The sequence below is a fragment of the Cynocephalus volans genome, chromosome 6 (genome assembly GCF_027409185.1).
Source record: "Cynocephalus volans isolate mCynVol1 chromosome 6, mCynVol1.pri, whole genome shotgun sequence".
Classification (NCBI taxonomy): domain Eukaryota; kingdom Metazoa; phylum Chordata; class Mammalia; order Dermoptera; family Cynocephalidae; genus Cynocephalus; species Cynocephalus volans.
In genome coordinates this window covers 113,907,284-113,927,314 of record NC_084465.1, presented here as the reverse complement: position 1 = coordinate 113,927,314, position 20,031 = coordinate 113,907,284, and the positions used below count along the sequence as shown (strand labels likewise).

General features: G+C 52.7%; 1 protein-coding gene across 9 annotated transcripts; it reads left to right on the top strand.

Moving 5' to 3' along the window:
• The first annotated feature begins 1,046 nt into the window (after positions 1 to 1,046).
• On the top strand, positions 1,047 to 18,932 carry SEZ6L2 (seizure related 6 homolog like 2). 9 transcript variants are annotated; one of them, XM_063099695.1, is made up of 18 exons: positions 1,047 to 1,125; positions 2,046 to 2,177; positions 3,128 to 3,217; positions 3,593 to 3,732; positions 3,997 to 4,198; positions 8,654 to 8,839; positions 9,557 to 9,725; positions 10,412 to 10,575; positions 12,520 to 12,720; positions 13,167 to 13,305; positions 14,121 to 14,317; positions 14,459 to 14,653; positions 16,669 to 16,860; positions 16,977 to 17,168; positions 17,680 to 17,718; positions 17,899 to 18,016; positions 18,143 to 18,239; positions 18,732 to 18,932. In XM_063099695.1, the coding sequence occupies exons 1-18, from the start codon at positions 1,047 to 1,049 to the stop codon at positions 18,759 to 18,761; spliced, it is 2,562 nt and encodes an 853-aa protein (XP_062955765.1). In that variant the 3' UTR covers positions 18,762 to 18,932. The 9 variants fall into 9 exon arrangements, with proteins under 9 accessions (XP_062955765.1, XP_062955761.1, XP_062955763.1 ...); XM_063099691.1 differs by having other exon boundaries at positions 2,918 to 3,217; XM_063099693.1 differs by lacking the exon at positions 2,046 to 2,177 and having other exon boundaries at positions 2,918 to 3,217.
• Positions 18,933 to 20,031: the final 1,099 nt, after the last annotated feature.

Genomic DNA, 20,031 nt, shown 5'->3' with positions numbered 1-20,031 from the left:
CGCGTCTGTGGTGCTGAAAAGGGCGTTTCAGAGGCGTTGTGAGGGAGACCGGGAGAGAAAATCAGAGTTGAAGCCGCCTGGCAGCTGGCCGGTTCAGGTTGTCTGTAAGGGAAGGGATCTCTCCTTCCCAGACCCCGGCCTGTCACTCCTTAGACTTCTTACAAACGTGAAAACTCGCCGTTCTCCTGGGGGAACGGAAAGCCCATTCTACCCGTGCTTCTGTAAAAGGCAAAAGAAGTCCCATGGGGGTCTGGATGTGGAGAGAGGGGGCATATTGAGGGGCCGAGCAGGCGTGAATCAAGCTATGCCGCCCCTCGGCGCCTGGGAAGAGGAGATTCAGATTCCAGATGTGCTGGAATGGCAGGGGGAGGGGGGACTAATTGCTGCAGGAACCAGAGAGCTTCCTTTGCCTCCTCTAGAGGCCGCGGGAATGAGGATTACGGTCCTGGCTCATACGATCCCTCCTTCCTCCATCTGCACTTCCTCCTCCTCCCTCCCCCGCAAACAAATCCCAGGCCCCTCCCTTCGCCCGTCCCCAGGATCTGACGTGGGCTCGACCCCTTTCTCAGCTTCTTCCTCCTGCAGCTCCAGTGCCCAAGCTCCGGCTCTCCCTGTTCCGCAACCCCTTCCTCTCCCCGACCAGCGTCACTAGAGCCCAGTAGGGACCCTTCCGATCCTCGACCCCACCCTAGGCCCCCGGAAGCTGCCTTCTCCCTCTCCACTCCCCCAGCTTGGGATCCAGCCAGCCCCGTGAACCCTGGCGCCCAAGCAAGAGGGTAACCCAGGCGACCCGCTCCTTCGGCCCTCTCAGCCCCACCCCCTGCAGCCGGAGCCGCGCCCCCCTCTACCACAGATCCAAGAGCAGAGGACAGAGGAGATTGAGCAAAGAGGGGGTGGGGTGGGTTCCATCCCAAGGGGATGAGAAATTGGCTGACCCCTAGCAGGAAAAAAAAATAATTAAAGGGAAATATAAAAGGAGAAGGAGGAAAGGTGGTAGCCAGATCATTTAGGAGAGGCACAGAGGAGAGAAATCGGCGTGAGTCGCCATGGGGACTCCCAGGGCCCAGCACCCGCCGCCTCCCCAGCTGCTGTTCCTAATTCTGCTGAGCTGTCCCTGGATTCAGGGTAAGGACATGAGAGTGTGGGGGTGGGCCCCGGGAAGGCCCCCAGCGGGGTCCTCCACCCTCCTTTCTCCAAACATCCTGGGTCTTCTGACCTCGTGGGGGAGGGGAGGGGCACAGCTTACGGGGAACGGGCAAGCCAGGCTTTCAGGCTTGTGCCTAGGGTCCCTTAATCCCCAATATTGAAGAGGTGGGAAATGAATAAGGCGAGCTTTTAGCAGCGTCTCAGGAGTTAAATCCAGGAAGGAGGGCTGGGGGAAGTTGGGGGGATGTCTGCGGAGGCGGCAAAAGCACGCAGGGTACCTGGGTGGGAGATGAAGGTGCTGGGAGAGACACCAGGCGCTGCACACTTAGATGTGCTTGGATGTACCGACAAAGACAGATGAGAAGTCAGAGACCAGATATTCAGTCTCCTACTCTGACCCCCAGCCAGACTCCAGAGAAGGAGGCAGAGACTCAGAGAACGAGAGAGAGAGAGAGAGAGAGAGAGAGAGAGAGAGAGCGCCACACTGCAGAGACAGAAACCCAAAGAGAAAGCCAGGCACTGCAGAAGCAAGGGCTGGGAGGTGCTGCCAGACCCTCCGCAGAGCCCCAGGGTTGTGGGGGAGACCACCACTGAGGTGAAAAGGAAGGCAGCACCGACGCCCCCTCTCCACCCTGCTGGCGCTGTCCAGGGTTCATAAGAACTGAGGTGCTCACTGAAGGTTTACACAGCTCCTGGGGGAAAAGGCGAGAGAGAGATGTAGGAGTGTGAGGGGCAGCTGGGAGCCCTTCCTCCAATCTTGGCTCTCAGCCCAGACTGGGACCCTCTGAGCCCCTGCAGGCCCAGCTGACAGAGGAGGGAAGAAGAGCTCTGGAAAAGATCACTCTGGAGAAGGAAAGGATGTGGGGGAGTGGAGAGGCTCACACAACTTTACCTCCTAGGTCTGCCCCTGAAGGAGGATGAGGTACTGCCAGAGCCTGGAAGCGAAACCCCCACAGTGGCCTCTAAGGCCCTGGCCGAGCTGCTCCATGGGGCCCTGCTGAGGAGGGGCCCAGAGATGAGCTACCTGCCGGGTGAGGCCCCCAGAGTGACAGATGTGGCATAGAGGCAGAGGGAGAGACACTGGTTCAGGGAGATGGGAGCCAAGCTAGGGGAGAGAAGCAGGCAGAGAAAGACTGCAGAGGGGACAAGTCCCCCAGAAAGGCCAGTGGAATTCAGAGGGAGACAGGGTGAGACAGGTGGAGAACGAAAACTGGGCATAGACAGAACTGGAGAAATAGAGACGGAATGCTTGAGACAGTTGGACAGAAAAACAGACACACAGAGAGAAAGAGATGGAAATTCTGAGAACCAGAGGCAGAGAAATGGTAGGAGGGAGTCAGAAAGTGAGAGAGTGAAATACGAAAAAGAGTAGATCTGGAATCATAAAATCAAACAGCAATAAGAATACTACTAAACAGAGGAATAAAGAGTACCAGAAAGACCAAGACAGAGGCAAGAACAGGGGGTAACCAGGAGACAGAGCCAGATCTGAAAGGGGAGGCAGAGAAAAGCTCAAAGAGATCCTCCGGGTGGAAGGGCCTGGGAAGGTGGAAGAGGGGAAGAGAAGTGGGGGGAGGTCAGGCTGTGAAAGCCTTGGAAGGACATGGGGAGTTTGGGTGGGGAAAGGAAAGGTGGGGGTGGAGGGGCTCTACCTTGTGGGCGAGGCCTTTTGAGTTCAGTGAGGCAACCCCCAGTTTCCCTCAGCCCTGCCCACACCCAAGGCCAGCCAATTTGCTCCTCCTGTGCCCTGACGTTCCTTGCACTGTCCCAGGATCTGATCCAGACCCCACACTAGCCACCCCTCCAGCCGGCCAGACTCTTGCAGCGCCCTCCCTGCCACGAGCCACTGAGCCAGGGATACGGCCTCTGACAACAGCCGTAACCCCTAAGGGGGTCAGGGGAGCAGGCCCCACCGCGCCGGAGCTGCTGACTCCGCCCCCAGGAACTACGGCCCCGCCCCCGCCCGTCCCCGCCTCTCCAGGTCCGCCCCTCGGGCCTGAAGGAGGAGAGGAGGAGACTATGACCACCATCATCACCACGACGACTGTTACCACTACGGTGACTAGCCCAGGTGAGATGCTGGAAAGGGGATAGGGGTGGTGTCCAGGAGTAGGGATGTGGAAGAGGAGGCTGCTGGGATGGATGGAAGAGACGCTGCTGGGCACATGTGTTAGAAGGAGTTCTAGGTAGAGATGGGAGAGGGGCTTCTGTTTAATCCTAACAAAGGCTAGCATTCATATACCCTTTCCCTGTACCAGGTACCGCTCTATGTGTTTCATCTACATTACAGATGGGGAGGGGAGTTCTGGGTACAAGTGAGAGGGGGTGCACAGGATAAAGACGGTGAGGGATGATGGGGAGAAGACAGATGAGTCTCCAGAGTTGCTTGGCTGGGAGGGCAAGAGCACAGGGGTTCTCTCAATCCCAGCCACTCACATTTCTTTAGTTCTGTGTAATAACAACATCTCCGAGGGCGAAGGGTACGTGGAGTCTCCAGATTTGGGGAGCACTGCCAGCCGCACCCTGGGGCTCCTGGACTGCACTTACAGCATCCATGTCTACCCTGGCTACGGCATTGAGATCCAGGTAACTGGACCTGAGCATGTGACTGTGAAACTTCTCAACCCTTTCTTTGGGGCTGTGGGTGTGTGAAGGTTTGGCCTGGGAGACAGAGAGCCTATTTTCTGACTCAAAATCTCAAAAACTCTTCTAGAGTTCTACCGCTTGGGCAATGTCACTCACTGCATGGGATGCTACATACAGGGAGAAGGAAGGCAGGGGACAGGGAGCTTACGGAGTCACCCCCTTCTGGCTTACTTGCCCTGGTGGGCCTCTGTCTGGCTTCTCTAGGTGCAGACGCTGAACCTGTCTCAGGAGGAGGAGCTCCTGGTACTGGCTGGTGGGGGGTCCCCAGGCCTGGCGCCCCGACTCCTGGCCAACTCCTCCATGCTGGGAGAAGGACAAGTCCTTCGGAGCCCAACAAACCGGCTTCTCCTGCACTTCCAGAGCCCACGGGTTCCAAGGGGCGGTGGCTTCAGGATTCACTATCAGGGTGAGGAGTCTGAGGGTGCTAGTGGAAGGGCTGGCAGGGCTGGGGCCACCATAGGCACAGGGGCATCTTGGGGGGCCTTCCAAGCTCAGGCACTGAGAGGGGGGCTTTTCTTCCTGACTGGGACCCTGAAGGCAGGATCCTCAGAGGAGACCCATGCACACTTATCTCATGCACTCACAGATCTGTGTCTAGGTGTGCACACAACCAAGTTCAACTCAACAAATATTTATTGAGTGCCTACTTTGTTCCAGGCCCTGTGTTCACCTTGGGGAAAGGAATGAAAAGTTACATATAAATCTGACTTCAAGGAACTCAGAATCTAGGCAAGCAGACAGACAAGTAATCGGGATGGTTATAATTCAATTAGATAAGGGCCATGATGGAGGAAACACAGGTAGGGGGAGCAAGATCAAAGGGACATAAATTTCTTCTAAGGAATATGGGGACATTTTCTTGGAGGAGGTGATGACTCAGCTAAGACCCAAAGGATGAGTTAGCTGGGGAAGGGTGGGAGGGAGAGATGAAGGGAGGCAGCTGTCTACATGGATGAAAAAGCACACTTCAAGACCCAGAAAGGAGAGAAAATGGGACCTCAGATGAGGTGAAGTAATTCAGCATGGAAGATAGAATTGTCCGAGCTGTGTGACCTGGGACAAAATACCTAACCTTTCTGTGCCTCATGGTCTCATTTGAAAAAGAGAGATCATAATATGTACCCCATGGAAGGTAATCAGGAAGATCAAATGAGTTAGTACATATCAAGTGCTTAAAACAGTGTCTGATACACAGTGAGAGCTGCAAACTGTCAGTCATCGATGTTACAATCAAAGCACAGAACACAGCAGGGGAGAAACAGCTAGGAGACCAGGCTAGGAAGCGGGTTGGATTCAGATCATAAAGGGTGGGCTGGCCAGTTAGCTCAGTTGGTTAGAGCATAGTACTGATAACACCAGAGTCCAGTTTATCCCTGTGGCCAGCTATCCCCTCCTCCCCCCACCACAAAGATCAAAAAGGGCCTATCAGCTTCAGTAAGGAGTTCAGACTACTTTAACCTGCAGATGAGAGGGAGACATTTGAAATGTTTTAGGCAGGGAAGTGACAGCCTCAGATTTGCAACTTCGAAAGAGCCTTCTGACTTCTGGGGGCAGGTAAGAGGGGTATATCAGTGCACAGCTGCATTCATGAGCTTCCACCCACAGACAACCCACACACGTGTGTGCATCCATGCTCACCTGTGCATACGGGAAGCTTCCCACAATGCAGGCGTATGTTCTAGCATGCATGGATGTGCAAGGCAAGGGGCCCAGCCAGTGTTCCCATTCCAGACACTGCTGTCTCCTCTAAGGCCCTTCCTATCCTCTTGGGAAACATAGGAGGAACTGTGTGTTGGGCCAGCGTCCTCTTCATATCGCCTTCTGGCCTTACCCAGCCCCTCTTAAGACCTCTGCTGACTCCAGATACCTTGTACACCTTATCCAGGACACAACCCACATCCCTCCCTCACATCCTCTCTGGCCTCTCCCCCCTACCTTTCCTGGGTCCTCTGCTCAGGACCTGCCCCAGGGGCTGATGTTTGCCAGGTAGAGGTGCTCACCACCAGGTCTCTTCACAGAGAGACCAGTGAGCTGGGGGGCATGAACTTGGTGGTAGGGGCCTGGCTGTTGGGGAACAAGAGCACGCCATGAGGGCTCCAGGCCTGGACCTTCAGATATTACAAAATAGCTCCCCCCTGGCTCCTTTAAGCAGCCACTTCTCCAGGGCATTGAAAATAGGACTCTTTAGGCTAAATGGAACACTTGGGGAAGGAGGACTACTGCATAAATTGGCCTTCATTACCTGCCTCTGTCTTCCCTGCTTTGCAGCTCCTCCAGCCTCCTTTGGGACCATGGCACTGTTTAAGCCCTTCCCCATCTGCACTAACTGGGGCCTCTGGTCCAGAGAGCCTCATTAACTGCTCTGAAAAGCCCAAGGCTCCATCACCTCTCACCCCAAGAGTCCAGCAAACTCTCCCACTTACAAAGCCCTTTCCCCAACCACTGTTTCATGTACTTCTCACAGTAACCCTGGGTGTGGCCATTGTTGGTTCCATCTCTCACAGGAAGAAAAAGACTCAAGGTTATGTGGATTGCTCAGCCACCTGCAGAGTTATTGCTGAGCCAGAAATCAGATCCCTGAGTCCCTGACTCCCAGTCTTTCATTTAATAGAGGCTGAGGGGTGGGTGATTAACATTTTCTGTGCACCTTCTATATGCCAGGTGCTTTGCATGTTTCTTTTATTTAACTTTCAGGCCAGTCCTCCCTGATAGGAGTTATTATTGCCATTACTAGGTGAGAGGCCCCTAGAGATGCAGTCACCTGCTCAAAGTCATGTAGCTTATAAATTGTGGAGTTAGAACTGGAATTTAGGTTTGCTTGTCTCCAAATCCAGTGCTCTTTGCACAGTTCCACACTGCCTCTTGGCTGCATTCATTGATCAGCTAAGCTAGGTTTTTGGAAGACAAAATAAATAGGCTTGAGAAAGTAGTTAATGTGATGACAAAATTATTCATGCAGGACTGTATATAAGCAAGAGATCAACTAACTCTGTTGGAGAGAGGAGTCAGGAAGGCTTCCTGGAAAAAGTGGTACTTAAGTTACTCCTTGAAAGATGAGAAAGAGTGTGGAGAGGGCTATCTAGATAGGGGCAAGGGTATGGAGCAAAAATATGGAGGTGGGACCATAAGGAGTCACAAATCTGTCTTGTGTAGGATATCTGGGTCTCGGGTGCTAAACACTGACACTGGAAGTGCTGGGAAGGGGCTTGAATGTCAATCTAAAGCATTCAGACTTGATTCTGTTGGCCATGGAGAGCCATTAAAGAGGCTAACATTTACTGAAACCACTGAGTTCTAGAAGATTGTTTTTGTTTTTTGTTTTGTTTTGGTGGCTGGCCGGCCGGTATAGGGATCCAAACACTTGACCTTGTAGAAGGTTGTTTTTGTGTCTATCCCAGTAGACTGTGGACTCCAGAAGGGCAAGGCCTGGGTCTTTTTCATCTCTCTGTCCCCAGGGCTCAGCCAAGGAAATGTTTGTTGAATTTTGAAATAGGGAGGGACTGGGTCTCTTACAGAATCACTGAAGTCTTGGAGAGTCAGGAAAAGCAAAGGCCCCGGCAAGCTGGTATCTCCCAAGCCCTCTGCTACTCAGAGCCTGCCCCTCCTATAAGACACAGCTTTGATGCACTTCCTTCAGGAAGCCCTTCTTGATGAGCTTTGCCCAGTTCTGAAATGTAGAGATGTGAGGATCAAGTTCAGAAGCCATCATTTTCTAACAAGTGTCTTTCTATTTATTAGTTTTATTCCACCTGCTTCCACAAGAATTTCAGGAGGCTTTCAAAAAGAATGCAGGCAATACAACTATATAGAATAGTAAGAAAAAAAAAATGGTACCAGGTAATGCTTATTGGAATTAAAAAAATAGAATGTGGATGAACAGGCTGTTGTTGCTAGGAACAAGCCTTAATCTGTCTCCAAGTTTCCCAGCACCCAGTGCAAAAAGGGAGATTACACAGTTCTCATTGCAAGAAAGGAGAAGACAAACCAGTTCTTTGAGGAGAGTAAAGCTCTCCCTAGCCTTTCACTTCCACTGGGGGAGTCCCTTAGGGGGCACGGAGTATTAAAGTCTTTGATGACAAAAATAGTCAAATTCCTTTTTTTTTTTTTAATTTAATTTTTTTTCCAAAAAGATGACCGGTAAGGGGATCTTAACCCTTGACTTGGTGTTGTCAGCATGAGGCTCTTCCAAGTGAGCTAACCAGCCATCCCTACATAGGGATCCAAACCCATGGCCTTGGTGTTATCAGCAACACACTCTCCTAAGTGAGCCACGGGCCGGCCCCCAAAGAGTCAAATTCCTAAAGAAACTCTATGTGGTTCATCTGGATGAAAGCGGAGGGTGTAATACTACAGTGTGCCTTAGTGGAAGAACGTCTATGAGTGTGGAGAGGAGAAAATACTAGGAGGCATTTAATAACTTGGAGCCTCCATTTCCACATTTGTAAAATGGGTTACATAGTCTTTCTCTGCTTACCTCAAAAGTACTGTGTGATCTCACTTTGGAAGCTGAAAAAGTTCTGCAAATACTATTGTTGTTATCAGAGCTGGACAGAGTTCAGAGATGTCAATTGACTTGCCTGAGGGTACAGAGCAAAAGGGCACCAGTTCCAGAATAACTTCTTTGAGCCTCAGGTAAAGTGGGTAAATTACAAAGAGTAGGGGAGATAAGGATGTCAAAATTACGTGTTCATGAGACAATGTGCCTGTGCCAGGAGCTCTTACTCCTCAGCGTGGACTCCAGTGTAGAACCACTTTGTGCCCCCAGAGGGGTCTGGAAGGAGGGGGAGGAAGCACTGGGGATTGGTCTGAGAGGATGGCATGGGGAAACGAGCCCATCTTCTCCCTGCTCTGCCTGGTCCAGCCTACCTGCTGAGCTGCGGCTTCCCTCCCCAACCGGCCCACGGGGATGTGAGCGTGACAGACCTGCACCCTGGGGGCACTGCCACCTTCCACTGTGATTCGGGCTACCAGCTGCAGGGTGAGGAGACCCTCATCTGCCTCAATGGCACCCGGCCAGCCTGGAACAGTGAACCCCCCAGCTGCATGGGTGAGTTTCCTGCCACGATGGGTGGGGGCTTCTGTCCTGAGAACCCTATGGGGAATGTCCTATTTTGAGGGTCTCTATCTTTGGGGATAACCCATCCTGAAGGGTTTTCTATCCTGAGGGTCCCAATCTTGGGGTTCCCACCTGGAGCTCTTTACACTGAGGTTCTCTATCCCTGGAGAGTCTCCATCTTGGGTAGTCTCCGTCTTAGGATATCCCATCTGGAAGTTTCCATTTTGTGAGTCATCATTCTGGAGGTCCCTTCTTTTGAAGAGTCTTCATCCTAGAGGAAACTCGTCTTAGGGTCCATATCTGGAGGGTCTCTATGCTGGAGAGGCTTCATCCTGGGGATCCCCCATCCTGTGGGTCTTCATTCTGGGAATTCCCACCTTGAAGATTTTCCATTTAAGGGTTTCAATTTGGGGGATCCCCATAACTCTCCATCCCAGGGTGTCCATATCTGAGGTGTCTTCATTTTAGTGGAATCTCTATCCTGGGAGGTGTCCATCCTGGGGTTTTTCTATTCTCCTCCCAGGTGATGGCCTGGAGAAGGTCCTGTCCTCTGGGGTGAGCCAGTGGGGCAGAGGTCATCCCTGGGTTAGGTCCCAGCCAAAGATATACATGCAACAGCTCTGAGGATGGGCCTGAGAAGGGCAGAGGCCCCGAGGAGAAGGACAAGTTACTTCAGTTGGCCTTAACCTGCCCCTTCTCTGCCCACAGCATCCTGTGGTGGCACCATCCACAATGCTACTCTGGGCCGCATCGTGTCACCTGAGCCTGGGGGAGCTGCAGGGCCCAACCTCACCTGCCGTTGGGTCATTGAAGCAGCTGAGGGACGCCGGCTGCACCTACACTTCGAGAGGGTCTCTCTGGATGAGGACAATGACCGGTAAGGGTCTGGGCCTTGGGTCAGAGGTCCACACCTCAGGGAAGTCGGGAGGCTGCAGTGGGAGTCAAACAGATCTGGAGTGGATCCTGCTTGGGATATGTGTCAAACACAATTTACTCCTAACCCTTTCTTAGGGAGTGTAGCTGTGCAAACTTAGAGCAAATACTTACCCTCTCTGTGCCTCAATTTCGTCATTTGTAGAATGGGGATAGATACTAGTACCTCCCTCTTAAGGTCTCTGTGAGGATAAATGCATTAAGATATGCAAAATTCATAGAATGATGCCCAGGGCACAGTAAGCACCGTAAAAGTGTCTGTCATCATCATTGTCATCATTCTTTTTTTGTTTTGGTGGGTGGCCAATATAGGGATCCAAACATTATTGTTCTTTATCTAACAACCCAGTATCCCAGCTCTGCCACACTTGCTGTGTGATCTTGGGCAGGTTACTTAATCTTTCTGTGCCTTGATATCCTCGTCTATAAGATAAGGCTATTGACAATTTCTGACTAAAGAGTTCTTGTGAAAATTAAATGAGATAAAATGTGTAAAGGCTTAGAAGAGCGCATGGCATATAGTTAATGTTTGATAATAATAGTTATAAAAATAAGCTAGGAGGGCAGGTAAGAGGTGAGGCAGCTTCTGAGGGCACATTGAATTCCTGGCCACCCTTCTGTCCATCCCAGGCTGATGGTGCGCTCAGGGGGCAGTCCCCTATCCCCAGTGATCTATGACTCGGACATGGATGATGTCCCAGAGCGAGGTCTCATCAGTGACGCCCAGTCCCTCTATGTGGAGCTGCTGTCAGAGACACCTGCCAATCCCCTTCTGCTAAGCCTCCGATTTGAAGGTAACTGTCCCACTCCCCCACCGAGTCTCAAGCCCTGCACCTTCCCCTCTTCCTGACACCAGGCATAGGCACAAGAACATGCTTCATCCCTGCTCATCTCCATGTTTGGATCCCTGAAACTGACTTGCCTCCCCACCCCGAAACTACAAGCATCCCTTCATATGGACCCCTCCTCATTCCCTGAGGTAGACTTTTCTGTTTAAGCTTCATGCATGGCTGGATCCAGATACACAGCCAAGAGACCAGTTATTGCAATTTCTCAGTTGCTTGCTCTGAGCTGGCTTCACTCTCCATCAGGCTTCCCTACGTGAGGGACCTTGCTGCAGACTTACATACCACCAACTTAGTAACTCCATCAGAGAGAGAGAGAGAAATCTCATATTATTCCTGATAGCTTCAGCAAAAATGCCAGGAAAGGCTCTCAAAGAACTGGTTAAAGTCCTGTGCCTTTGTCTGAGCCAATCCCTGTAGCTACTAGGGGCAGGTGGTGTTATGATCAGCAGGTCTGCATCACATGACCATCCCTGGTTGTCCTCAACTGAGCCGCAGGGACTGGGAGTGGGGAAGGTGTGTTTCCCAAAATGAAAATAGGGGCACTGTTATCAGATGAAAGGGGAACAGAAGCTGGACAGGTAGGAACAAGGAGGTCAGCGATCATAGGAGAAAAGACATTTGAGCTTGGCCTTCAAGGATAGAGGGTATTTTAAAACAGGAAGATTGAGAAAGAGCATCTCACATGGGAGCAGTGTAAGCAAAGGTGAGGAGGTAGAGAAATGGCTAGTGTGTTTGGGAAACAGAATTTCAGTGTGGCTGGAGCAGAGGATTTGTACAAACAGTAGCAGAACAGAGATAAAGAGTGAAATGCTCAGAGATGGGAAGGGCTAGTTTCTGGTACAAATCATGAGAGAAATGGAATTGGCACTGGGCCCTGATGGATGGGTAGGACTTGGACAGGATACCCTATCAGGTTGAGTAACAGTGAAATAGAACAGTGGAGCTGCCAAAATAAATTGCATGATAGATTCTGAGAGTGTTAAAGTGCTGGCCTTTTAGTGAGAATTCCTAGTTTTGAGGGCCGGCCCATGGCTCACTTGGGAGAGTGCGATGCTGATAAAACCAAGGCCGTGGGTTCGGATCCTGTATAGGGATGGCCGGTTAGCTCACCTGGGAGAGCGTGGTGCTGACAACACCAAGCTAAGGGTTAAGATCCCCTTACTGGTCATCTTAAAAAAAAAAAAAAAAAAATCCCTAGTTTTGTAGGTGCCTCTGTAGTTGTGAGCCACTGCCGCTCTGTGAGCTTCAGATTCCTCATCCGTATCATGGGAACCTAAGTCTCACCTTACAGGTAGTTTTGCAGCTACCACATAATCAGGTGGGCAGATACTAAAATGCTCTACAAATGTCCATTTTTGCTGACTTCGTCCAATGTAAAAACTGAGTAGCTTTTGCATTAGCTGCAATTTTGGATTCTAGCAACACCATGGATGATGAGAATCCAACTGTTATTTTTGAGGAGAGAACATACCTACACAAGTCAGTTCTCCAAAGACACCCCTCCCCTATCCCCTCCCCTTGCAGCGTCCAGAGCCAAGTATCTGTGGCTGGGAATCAAGCCATCTCTGTTTGAGATCTGGTTTTGCCATTGCCTGCTGGGTGACCTTGGCCAAGTGGCTTTTTGTATATGGGCCTCCTCATCTATAGAATGGTGGCTGGGACTTGACTAGCCTAGGGGTTTCCTTCAGAGGCCAAGGAGGTAACAGAAACGTGTGAATGAGGAGTGTTAGGGTTTTGGATAGACTGGAGAGTAAAGCTAAGCCCAAGGGCATTCAGTTTTTAAAAGCCCACTGAGTAGCCAAACAATACCTGAATTCAACCTAAGTCCCCAGTTTGAGATCCTGTGAGGCCTGTCCTAATGCTTAATTTTCATGACTGACTCCTCCCTAGCCTTTGAGGAGGATCGCTGCTTTGCCCCTTTCCTGGCACATGGCAACGTCACTACCACGGACTCTGAGTACCGCCCAGGGGCACTGGCCACCTTCTCGTGCCTCCCAGGATATGCCCTGGAGCCCCCTGGCCCCCCCAATGCCATCGAATGTGTGGATCCCACAGAACCCCACTGGAATGACACAGAGCCAGCCTGCAAGGGTGAGCCCTCCACATCCAGGGAAGTCCTTCGGTCTACGCACTACCCCCTGAACTGGGGATCATGGGAAGGCCATTCAGGAAGGAGACCTGCATATCCAAACTTAATAAACCCAAGCCTTGGGTAAATCCACAGCCCTTCAGTGACTGTTTTCTTTGGTGGGCTACCAAATTCCAGAGTCACAAACCCAAATGTCCCTAAGAGCCAGAACTGGAGTTGGGCTAAGTCATGGTTTGGGTGGGTAGGCTGGAGAGTTGGTAGGGTTAATTAAGAGCAGGGCTGGGGATTGGGCACAACAGGACCTGGATGTGGCCAGAGACAGGTGGATCATAGGTAACAGGAAAATGTGAGGAGGTCTGGTGCACACAACCAGGAGTGGTAAGCACTGTGGTGAAATGGAGACTGCAGGCCCACCTGGTCCTTAACCTGACTCCCCCCCCTCCCCTAGCCATGTGTGGAGGGGAGCTGTCAGAGCCAGCTGGTGTGGTCCTCTCTCCTGACTGGCCCCAGAGCTATAGCCCCGGCCAGGACTGCGCATGGAGCCTGCATGTCCAGGAAGAGAAGCGCATCTTGCTGCAAGTGGAGATGTATGTTTGGGTCCTACAGAGGGTGTGCTGGGGGTGGGCTCAGCAAGTGAGGTGTGGCAGCGCATTTACCTGCATTCAGAGCCTGGCTGGCTCTTCTGTGTCTACACGGAATTCGGTGGATATAGGGTCTGAAGAAAGGTGGCCAGGGTTCAGGCTAGGGGTGGAAGACCTGGGTTCAAATCACCTCTTAGCCAGAGGACCTTGGACAAGTAAATGGGGTAACGCAGGGGCTACTGTGAACAGGGGCTCTGGCCTGGTGTCTCTCACTCTTCAGAGATTTCTGAGGCTGCCTCTGGAGCAATCTCCAGGGACCCAGGGCCAACCACCCCGCACCCAAGGTGGGTGTGGGTGTGGGGAGAATCCAGTGAGCTGATTTGGTATTAGTTGGTCATGTGACTGGACAGAACCAGAGGTGGACGTGGCCCAAAAGCAGGTACTCAGGCGGGGCCTAGAGTTGTGCGGTGTGCTCTGGAGTATGGCCCGTGATTGGACAGAGTTGGAGTTGGGCTAGCCTATGGATCCCAGGGTGATGGTGGATGAACCGGACAATGGACGGAGTTAGTAATGAGCAGGCCTGGGGATTGGGAAGCAGGGGATGGAAGGAACCATAGAACAGGTAGAACCTGGAGGGTCTAACTTAGAGGAGAAACCTATGATTGGTCAAAACTGAGGCGGCGCCAGACCTGGGATGGGGAACACGGGGCGGAGCTGGAGGGTAGGTGGGGTTATTAATGAACTGAGTTGGGGATTGGGCAGAACTGGATGGGAGGGGCCGGCCGTAGCCCCTCCTTACTATCCGGTCCCATTCCCTGCAGCTTGAATGTGCGGGAAGGGGACATGCTGACACTGTTTGACGGGGACGGTCCCAGCGCCCGAGTCCTGGCCCAGCTGCGGGGACCTCAACCGCGCCGCCGCCTCCTCTCCTCTGGGCCCGACCTCAAGCTGCAGTTCCAGGCACCGCCCGGGCCCCCAAATCCGGGCCTGGGCCAGGGCTTCGTATTGCACTTCAAAGGTACCCAGGGACAGGGTCCCGAGATGGGCAGGGGCCTAGCAGGCCAGAGGTCCCGGGAGGCGCCACTGGAGGGAAGCCTTGATGCTAGAAGGGCGCCTGAGTCAAAGGACAACCTCCAAACTCACCCTCTCTCCCTGGCAGAGGTTCCGAGGAACGACACCTGCCCCGAACTGCCACCTCCGGAGTGGGGCTGGAGGACGGCGTCCCACGGGGACCTGATCCGGGGCACCGTACTCACTTACCAGTGCGAGCCTGGCTACGAGCTGCTGGGCTCCGACATTCTCACCTGTCAGTGGGACCTGTCCTGGAGCGCCGCGCCGCCCGCCTGCCAAAAGAGTGAGCCTGGCCCCCCTCTCGTCCTGTCACCGACTCGCCCTGGCCCGTCGGGCTTCGCCCCTCTGCTTGGGCCCTGCCTCCGCCCTTTCCTGTCCCCATCCCTGTCCTGCGTTCCATCCCTTCGCCCTGGGTCCTGCCGGGATCTTCCTCAGGCCTCACCCCATGCCTTTTAGGTCGCACTCCCCCGATCGGTGCCCCGAAAGTGTCCCCTCTGGGTCCCGCCCTCATTTCCGGGACGCATTCTTCTCTCTTCCACTGTTCTGGGCTCAGTCCGGGTTTCCTCCATCCCTTCCCGACCCCGCCTCCCCGCAGCCCGCTCAGTCCAGCCCCTCCTGGGCTCCGCCCAGGTTCCCTCTAGGCTCCTCCCCATCAACTCTTTGTTCCATCTTTCCTGTTCTAGGCCCTGCCCCAACCTCTCAATTCCCAACCCTTGACATTGTGGGGAGTCACTTTGCTGGGATCAAGGCTTGCAGAGAACTTGGTTTATTTTAATGCAGTCATTGCACTGGGTTGTTCTGCGAAGGAGGCTTGGGCCCTTTCCTACCCTGAGGGAGCTCACAATGTGGGGAGGGGAGGCGGGAAGATATCTAAACAACTAAGGACATCACAGAGTGGTGACCACTGGGTGACTTCGGGGAAGGCACTTATCTCTGAGCCTTGGCTTCCTCAACGGTGAAGTAGGGACAGGGCGTTGTGAAGAGCAGATGAAAGGTTTTTACACTGTGCCTGTTGCTGTAAATAGTGAGAAAGTCACAGCTGCTGTAAGAATGAAGAAGAGCTGTGGGAGATGCTGTGGCTTAACTCCTTCAAGGGTGGGACAGGAGATTTCACAGAAGAGGTGACATTTAAAGGAGCTGGGAGGGCTGGCCAGTTAGCTCAGTTGGGTAGAATGTGGTGTTGATAACACCAAGGCCCAGGGTTCAGGGTTCGATCTCTGTACCTATCAGCCACCAAAAAAAAAAACAAAATAAAGGAGCTGGGAGTGTTTATCTTTAAAAAGAGCAGAAAGGGGTGGCATCTTGTCACTTTCTCCAAATTTGGGGAAGCTTGCCACAAGGATGTGAGGTTGTAGGTCTTCCATGTGGTCCCTGGGGGCAATGGTGGCACCAATGCGGAAAAGTTTCAGGAAGCCAGATTTGGGCTGAACACAAGGAAAACTGTCTAGTTGACATAGCCGCCCATCCCTGGAAGGATTTACAGTATGTCAGGCCTGGATGGGCCGAGAGTTCAGCTGGCCCTGCTGCCTGGGGCTCAGAAGGGAATCTGCCCAGGGCTATGCATGGGGCCTGAAGCTGAGCCAAGAACCGAGGCCCTGAATCTCTGGCCAGGGCTCCATGGTTGTGACCCTGAGCAGGTTCTAGCCCTGCCACTCTGGCTAAGTGACCATGTGCCAGTCATTTGACTGCTCAGAGCCCTAGATCCCAAGGGAGATGATAATGACATTGACCTCTCAGGATAATCAGGATTAAATTATGTTTGTGAAATATTTAGCAGGGTGCCTGGCATAGGTTTATATACAGGAAGTGGCTATGGTTATGACTCTTCCACAACAGGGTTGTAAACTCAAATGCCTGCCGGGGGCCGGGCAGGCAGCTTGTGTGGGCCAAGTGGGCTACACATGCCGAGACCAAGGGGAACAGGAGAGCTGGGCCCCCTCTAAAGAGGGCAGCTGCTGTTCTGTAGATGATCTGCCAGGCTGGGTAGACACTGCTGGGATTTAGCTGGTATGCTCTAGTCTGGTGGTTAAACGTTTGGAATTTCACCTGAGGATGGGGGTCTGGGGTTGCCCCAATCATCCTGTTTTCCGAAAGAAGCCTGAAATATAAAATGCATTAAATTTTAAGCTGCTCCATTTCATGCTGTCTTCATTCTGAGGAATTGGTGGGAAGTGGGGGTAGCAGGTAGGAGGGCTTGTTCAGAGGAGATGTGCTAAGCCTCAGGCCTCTCCCAGCCCTAAGCTTCTGGGAGATCTTTTAAGGCGCTAACTCCCCTTGACCTTGCTCTTCTGCCACCAGTTATGACTTGTGCCGACCCTGGTGAGATCACCAATGGGCACCGTACCACCTCAGATGCCGGCTTCCCTGTGGGCTCCCATGTCCAGTACCGCTGTCTGCCAGGGTACAGTCTGGAGGGGGCAGCCGTGCTTACCTGCTACAGCCGGGACACAGGCACACCCAAGTGGAGCGACCGGGTCCCCAAATGCGCCTGTAAGTCTGGACAACCTCCCTGGCAAGGGTGGCTGGGTAGCCTTGGGGAAAGCCTGTCTGCCATGTGCTGGCTGCTCGATCATGCAGCCAGTATATGACTGGCACAATCCCTGCAGTGAAGTACGAGCCGTGCCTGAACCCCGGGGTTCCAGAGAATGGCTACCAGACGTTGTACAAGCACCATTATCAGGCGGGCGAGTCCCTACGCTTCTTCTGCTACGAGGGCTTTGAGCTTATCGGCGAGGTCACCATCACGTGTGTGCCTGGCCACCCCTCACAGTGGACCAGCCAGCCCCCGCTCTGCAAAGGTGCCTGGGCAGACAGGGCAGGAGGGGCACATCAGTGTCCGGGGAGCGACAGGGCTGGGAAAGTCAGGTAGCAAATTTGGGACCAATGGGTGACTCTGCTGAGCTCCCCACTCTCCTCGTGTGGGTGCTCATCATTGTGGGTGTGTCCAGAAGTTCTGGGGAGAGCTAAGGTCATGGAATTATCCTAAAGGATGTAGTAGAGGGACCTTGGCTTGGAAGTCCCTTAACCTGTCTGGATAGGCCTCAGTTTCCCTATCTCTGGCAAATTCTGAAGACCTGGTTGGTGCAGATTGTCCAGGAACCCTGAAATTTAGAGATCTGGAGGAGGAAGAAGGCCCTGCCCTGACCACTCCTCTCTCTCCCCCACCAAGGGAAGGATAAAGTTTAGGTTGTGCAGAGGGCAGAGAGAACCAGGCTGTCCAGCTCAGCCCTACCGGGCTCCCGGCCCTCTACCCAGCCTCCTTCCCTCCCTGGCTCAGACCCCGTCCCCCTCCCCCTCCTCTCCCTGCAGTGGCCTATGAGGAGCTCCTGGACAACCGAAAACTGGAAGGTCAGTGAGGGCGCAGGTGGAGACCCAGGCCTGGCCAGGTCGGGAGGGCAAGGCAGAGGCCGGGGGCAGGAGGCCAGGCCCCAGAGGGGTGAGGCCCAGGGTTCAGAGCCCAGGGCAGGAGGCTGGGAGATCCTGGGACTGGGCCTAGCCTTGGCTCACAGGCCTCTCCTCCTCCCCCAGTGACCCAGACTACAGACCCATCACGGCAGCTGGAGGGTGGGAACCTTGCCTTGGCCATCCTTCTGCCCCTAGGCTTGGTCATCGTCCTTGGCAGTGGTGTTTACATATACTATACCAAGTAAGTACTCTAGTCAGGAGACTGCCTACCAGGGCAGAGGTTTTGCCCGCCTGGTGCAGGAACCTGGGCAAGGGGAGCTCGAGGGCTCACCTGTTGATAAGCCTCTCTGTCTCTTCCCTTTCCCAGGCTGCAGGGAAAATCCCTCTTCGGCTTCTCGGGCTCCCACTCCTATAGCCCCATCACCGTGGAGTCAGACTTCAGCAACCCGCTGTATGAAGCTGGGGTGAGCCTCTCCCCTATCCCCAGAGTGCCACATCTCTCAGCTTCCCCAGGACTACATAACCTTTTCTCAAGGTCTCTGTAATCTCTGTCTTGGGAATTTCAAACTCAGCTGCCTAAAGCCATGTCAATGAGCAAAGCAAGCCATGTGTGGACAATAGGGAACAGTGAGGACTGCGCCTAACTGGAGAACTTGTGCCCATCTAAAGGATGCAACTCTAGCCCATAGTGGAAACTTAGGCCCAACTGCCAGATCTTCCAATTGTTCAAAAGAATCCAGACATTCAGATTTTAATGTTATTGTAAGACACTGTAGGATGAACCAAACACTTCCATTGACCACATTCAGCCCCATTCTCACCCTGTGACCTCCAACCCCCCAGTCATCAATGATACTTTAAAAATCCAGGTCTTTCTCCCTCCTTGTGGATGCTTCCTCCTATTTTGCTGCCTCCTCCACCCCATTCCACAACTGATCTGATCTTTCTATCTTCAGGATACACGGGAGTATGAAGTTTCCATCTGAACCCCAAGATTAAGGCTGCTGGACCCAGGAAGCCCCTCCTCTCCTCGTTTGGGTCAAGGGGAAGCACAGGACCTGGTCTCTGGCTCCTGGCTCCCCTCCTCCCTGCTGTGTAAATAGTTTCCCTGTCCCATGAGGGGGCTTTGATGGCCCTGGAGACCCTACAGTAAATAAACCAGCATCCTGCCGCCCAAAGGCTCCTCTTCTCAGTTGCCAAAAAAGGGGCCCGCCCCTCACCCTGCTGGCTTGGACCCTGGGACGGGAACTCAGGCCCCCTGCAACTCTTGGGCCCCTCCAGCCCAAGGCACCCCTCATGGACTGCCCCTGACAGCTCTACCACCAAGGCTTCTCCCCTCCCAGATACCCTGCTTCAGGCCTAACTCCTGAGCGTTGGAAAGTCAGAAGAGGGATGAAAGACAGAGCTGGAACAGGGCCTTGCCCCCTTCCTGTGTCTCCCCAACCTATGTTCTCTCCACCTTTGCTTCTGGATTTTTGTTTTTGAGCAATAAACAGAAAATCACCACTTGTAACTGGGCTGGTGGGGTATGGGAACATATGTCACCAAGTGTTGGAGATGGTAATGATGACATCTCTGGAGAAAGGGCTGGGGAAGGGGAAACAATTTGTAAAAAGATGAAAATCCCAAACTGAACACAGGTTAATGTCAAGGGGCCTGGCCTGGGGTCAAAAGGCCTGGCTTTAGGCTCAGCCTCAGAGGGGTACTGGCTGGGACAAGCCCCCCTCTGGACTGCAGAGGCCTCTCTACCAGGCCTGGATGTTGCTAGGCTCTTCTAGCTGGGAGACAGCTGACAGTAGCCACCCCTCCGCCCTCACTGTCTGGCAGGAGGCAAATAGCTTTCAATTTGCTCCATGACCAGTTTACCTAAAATCCAACGCCCTTTTGAGAATTTTCTATCCATTAAAGTACACCATTCTTTCCCCCCCTTTTTGACATTTTAAGTATATTTGCTATTACATGTCTACCAAGTACAAGCTTGTTTTGTGTCCTTGTGTGTATCCTTTTCTGCTTTATCTACTTTTGAACATCATAAGGAGTTTATAGTCTGTCTGAAGAGACTTTCTACAAATTAACTGAGTTTTACTTAATTAAAGTTTTATATTTAAATACAATTAAAGATTTTTAGGATACTCAAAAGGATGCTGAAATACTCAAAAGGAGGTTTAATATTTGGAGAACATGAAGCAAACTGATCTTGTTAATAGCTTAAGTTTTTCAGCATTTATTTCCTGCCAGACACTGTGCTAAATACTT

Excerpts from the sequence above, each read along its gene's own strand:
- SEZ6L2 (XM_063099691.1), top strand. The coding sequence starts at position 1,047 with ATGGGGACTCCCAGGGCCCAGCACCCGCCGCCTCCCCAGCTGCTGTTC. Across the intron at positions 1,126-2,045 it reads GAGCTGTCCCTGGATTCAGG|GTCTGCCCCTGAAGGAGGAT; the intron begins GTAAGGACATGA and ends TTTACCTCCTAG. Across the intron at positions 4,199-8,653 it reads CTTCAGGATTCACTATCAGG|CCTACCTGCTGAGCTGCGGC; the intron begins GTGAGGAGTCTG and ends TGCCTGGTCCAG.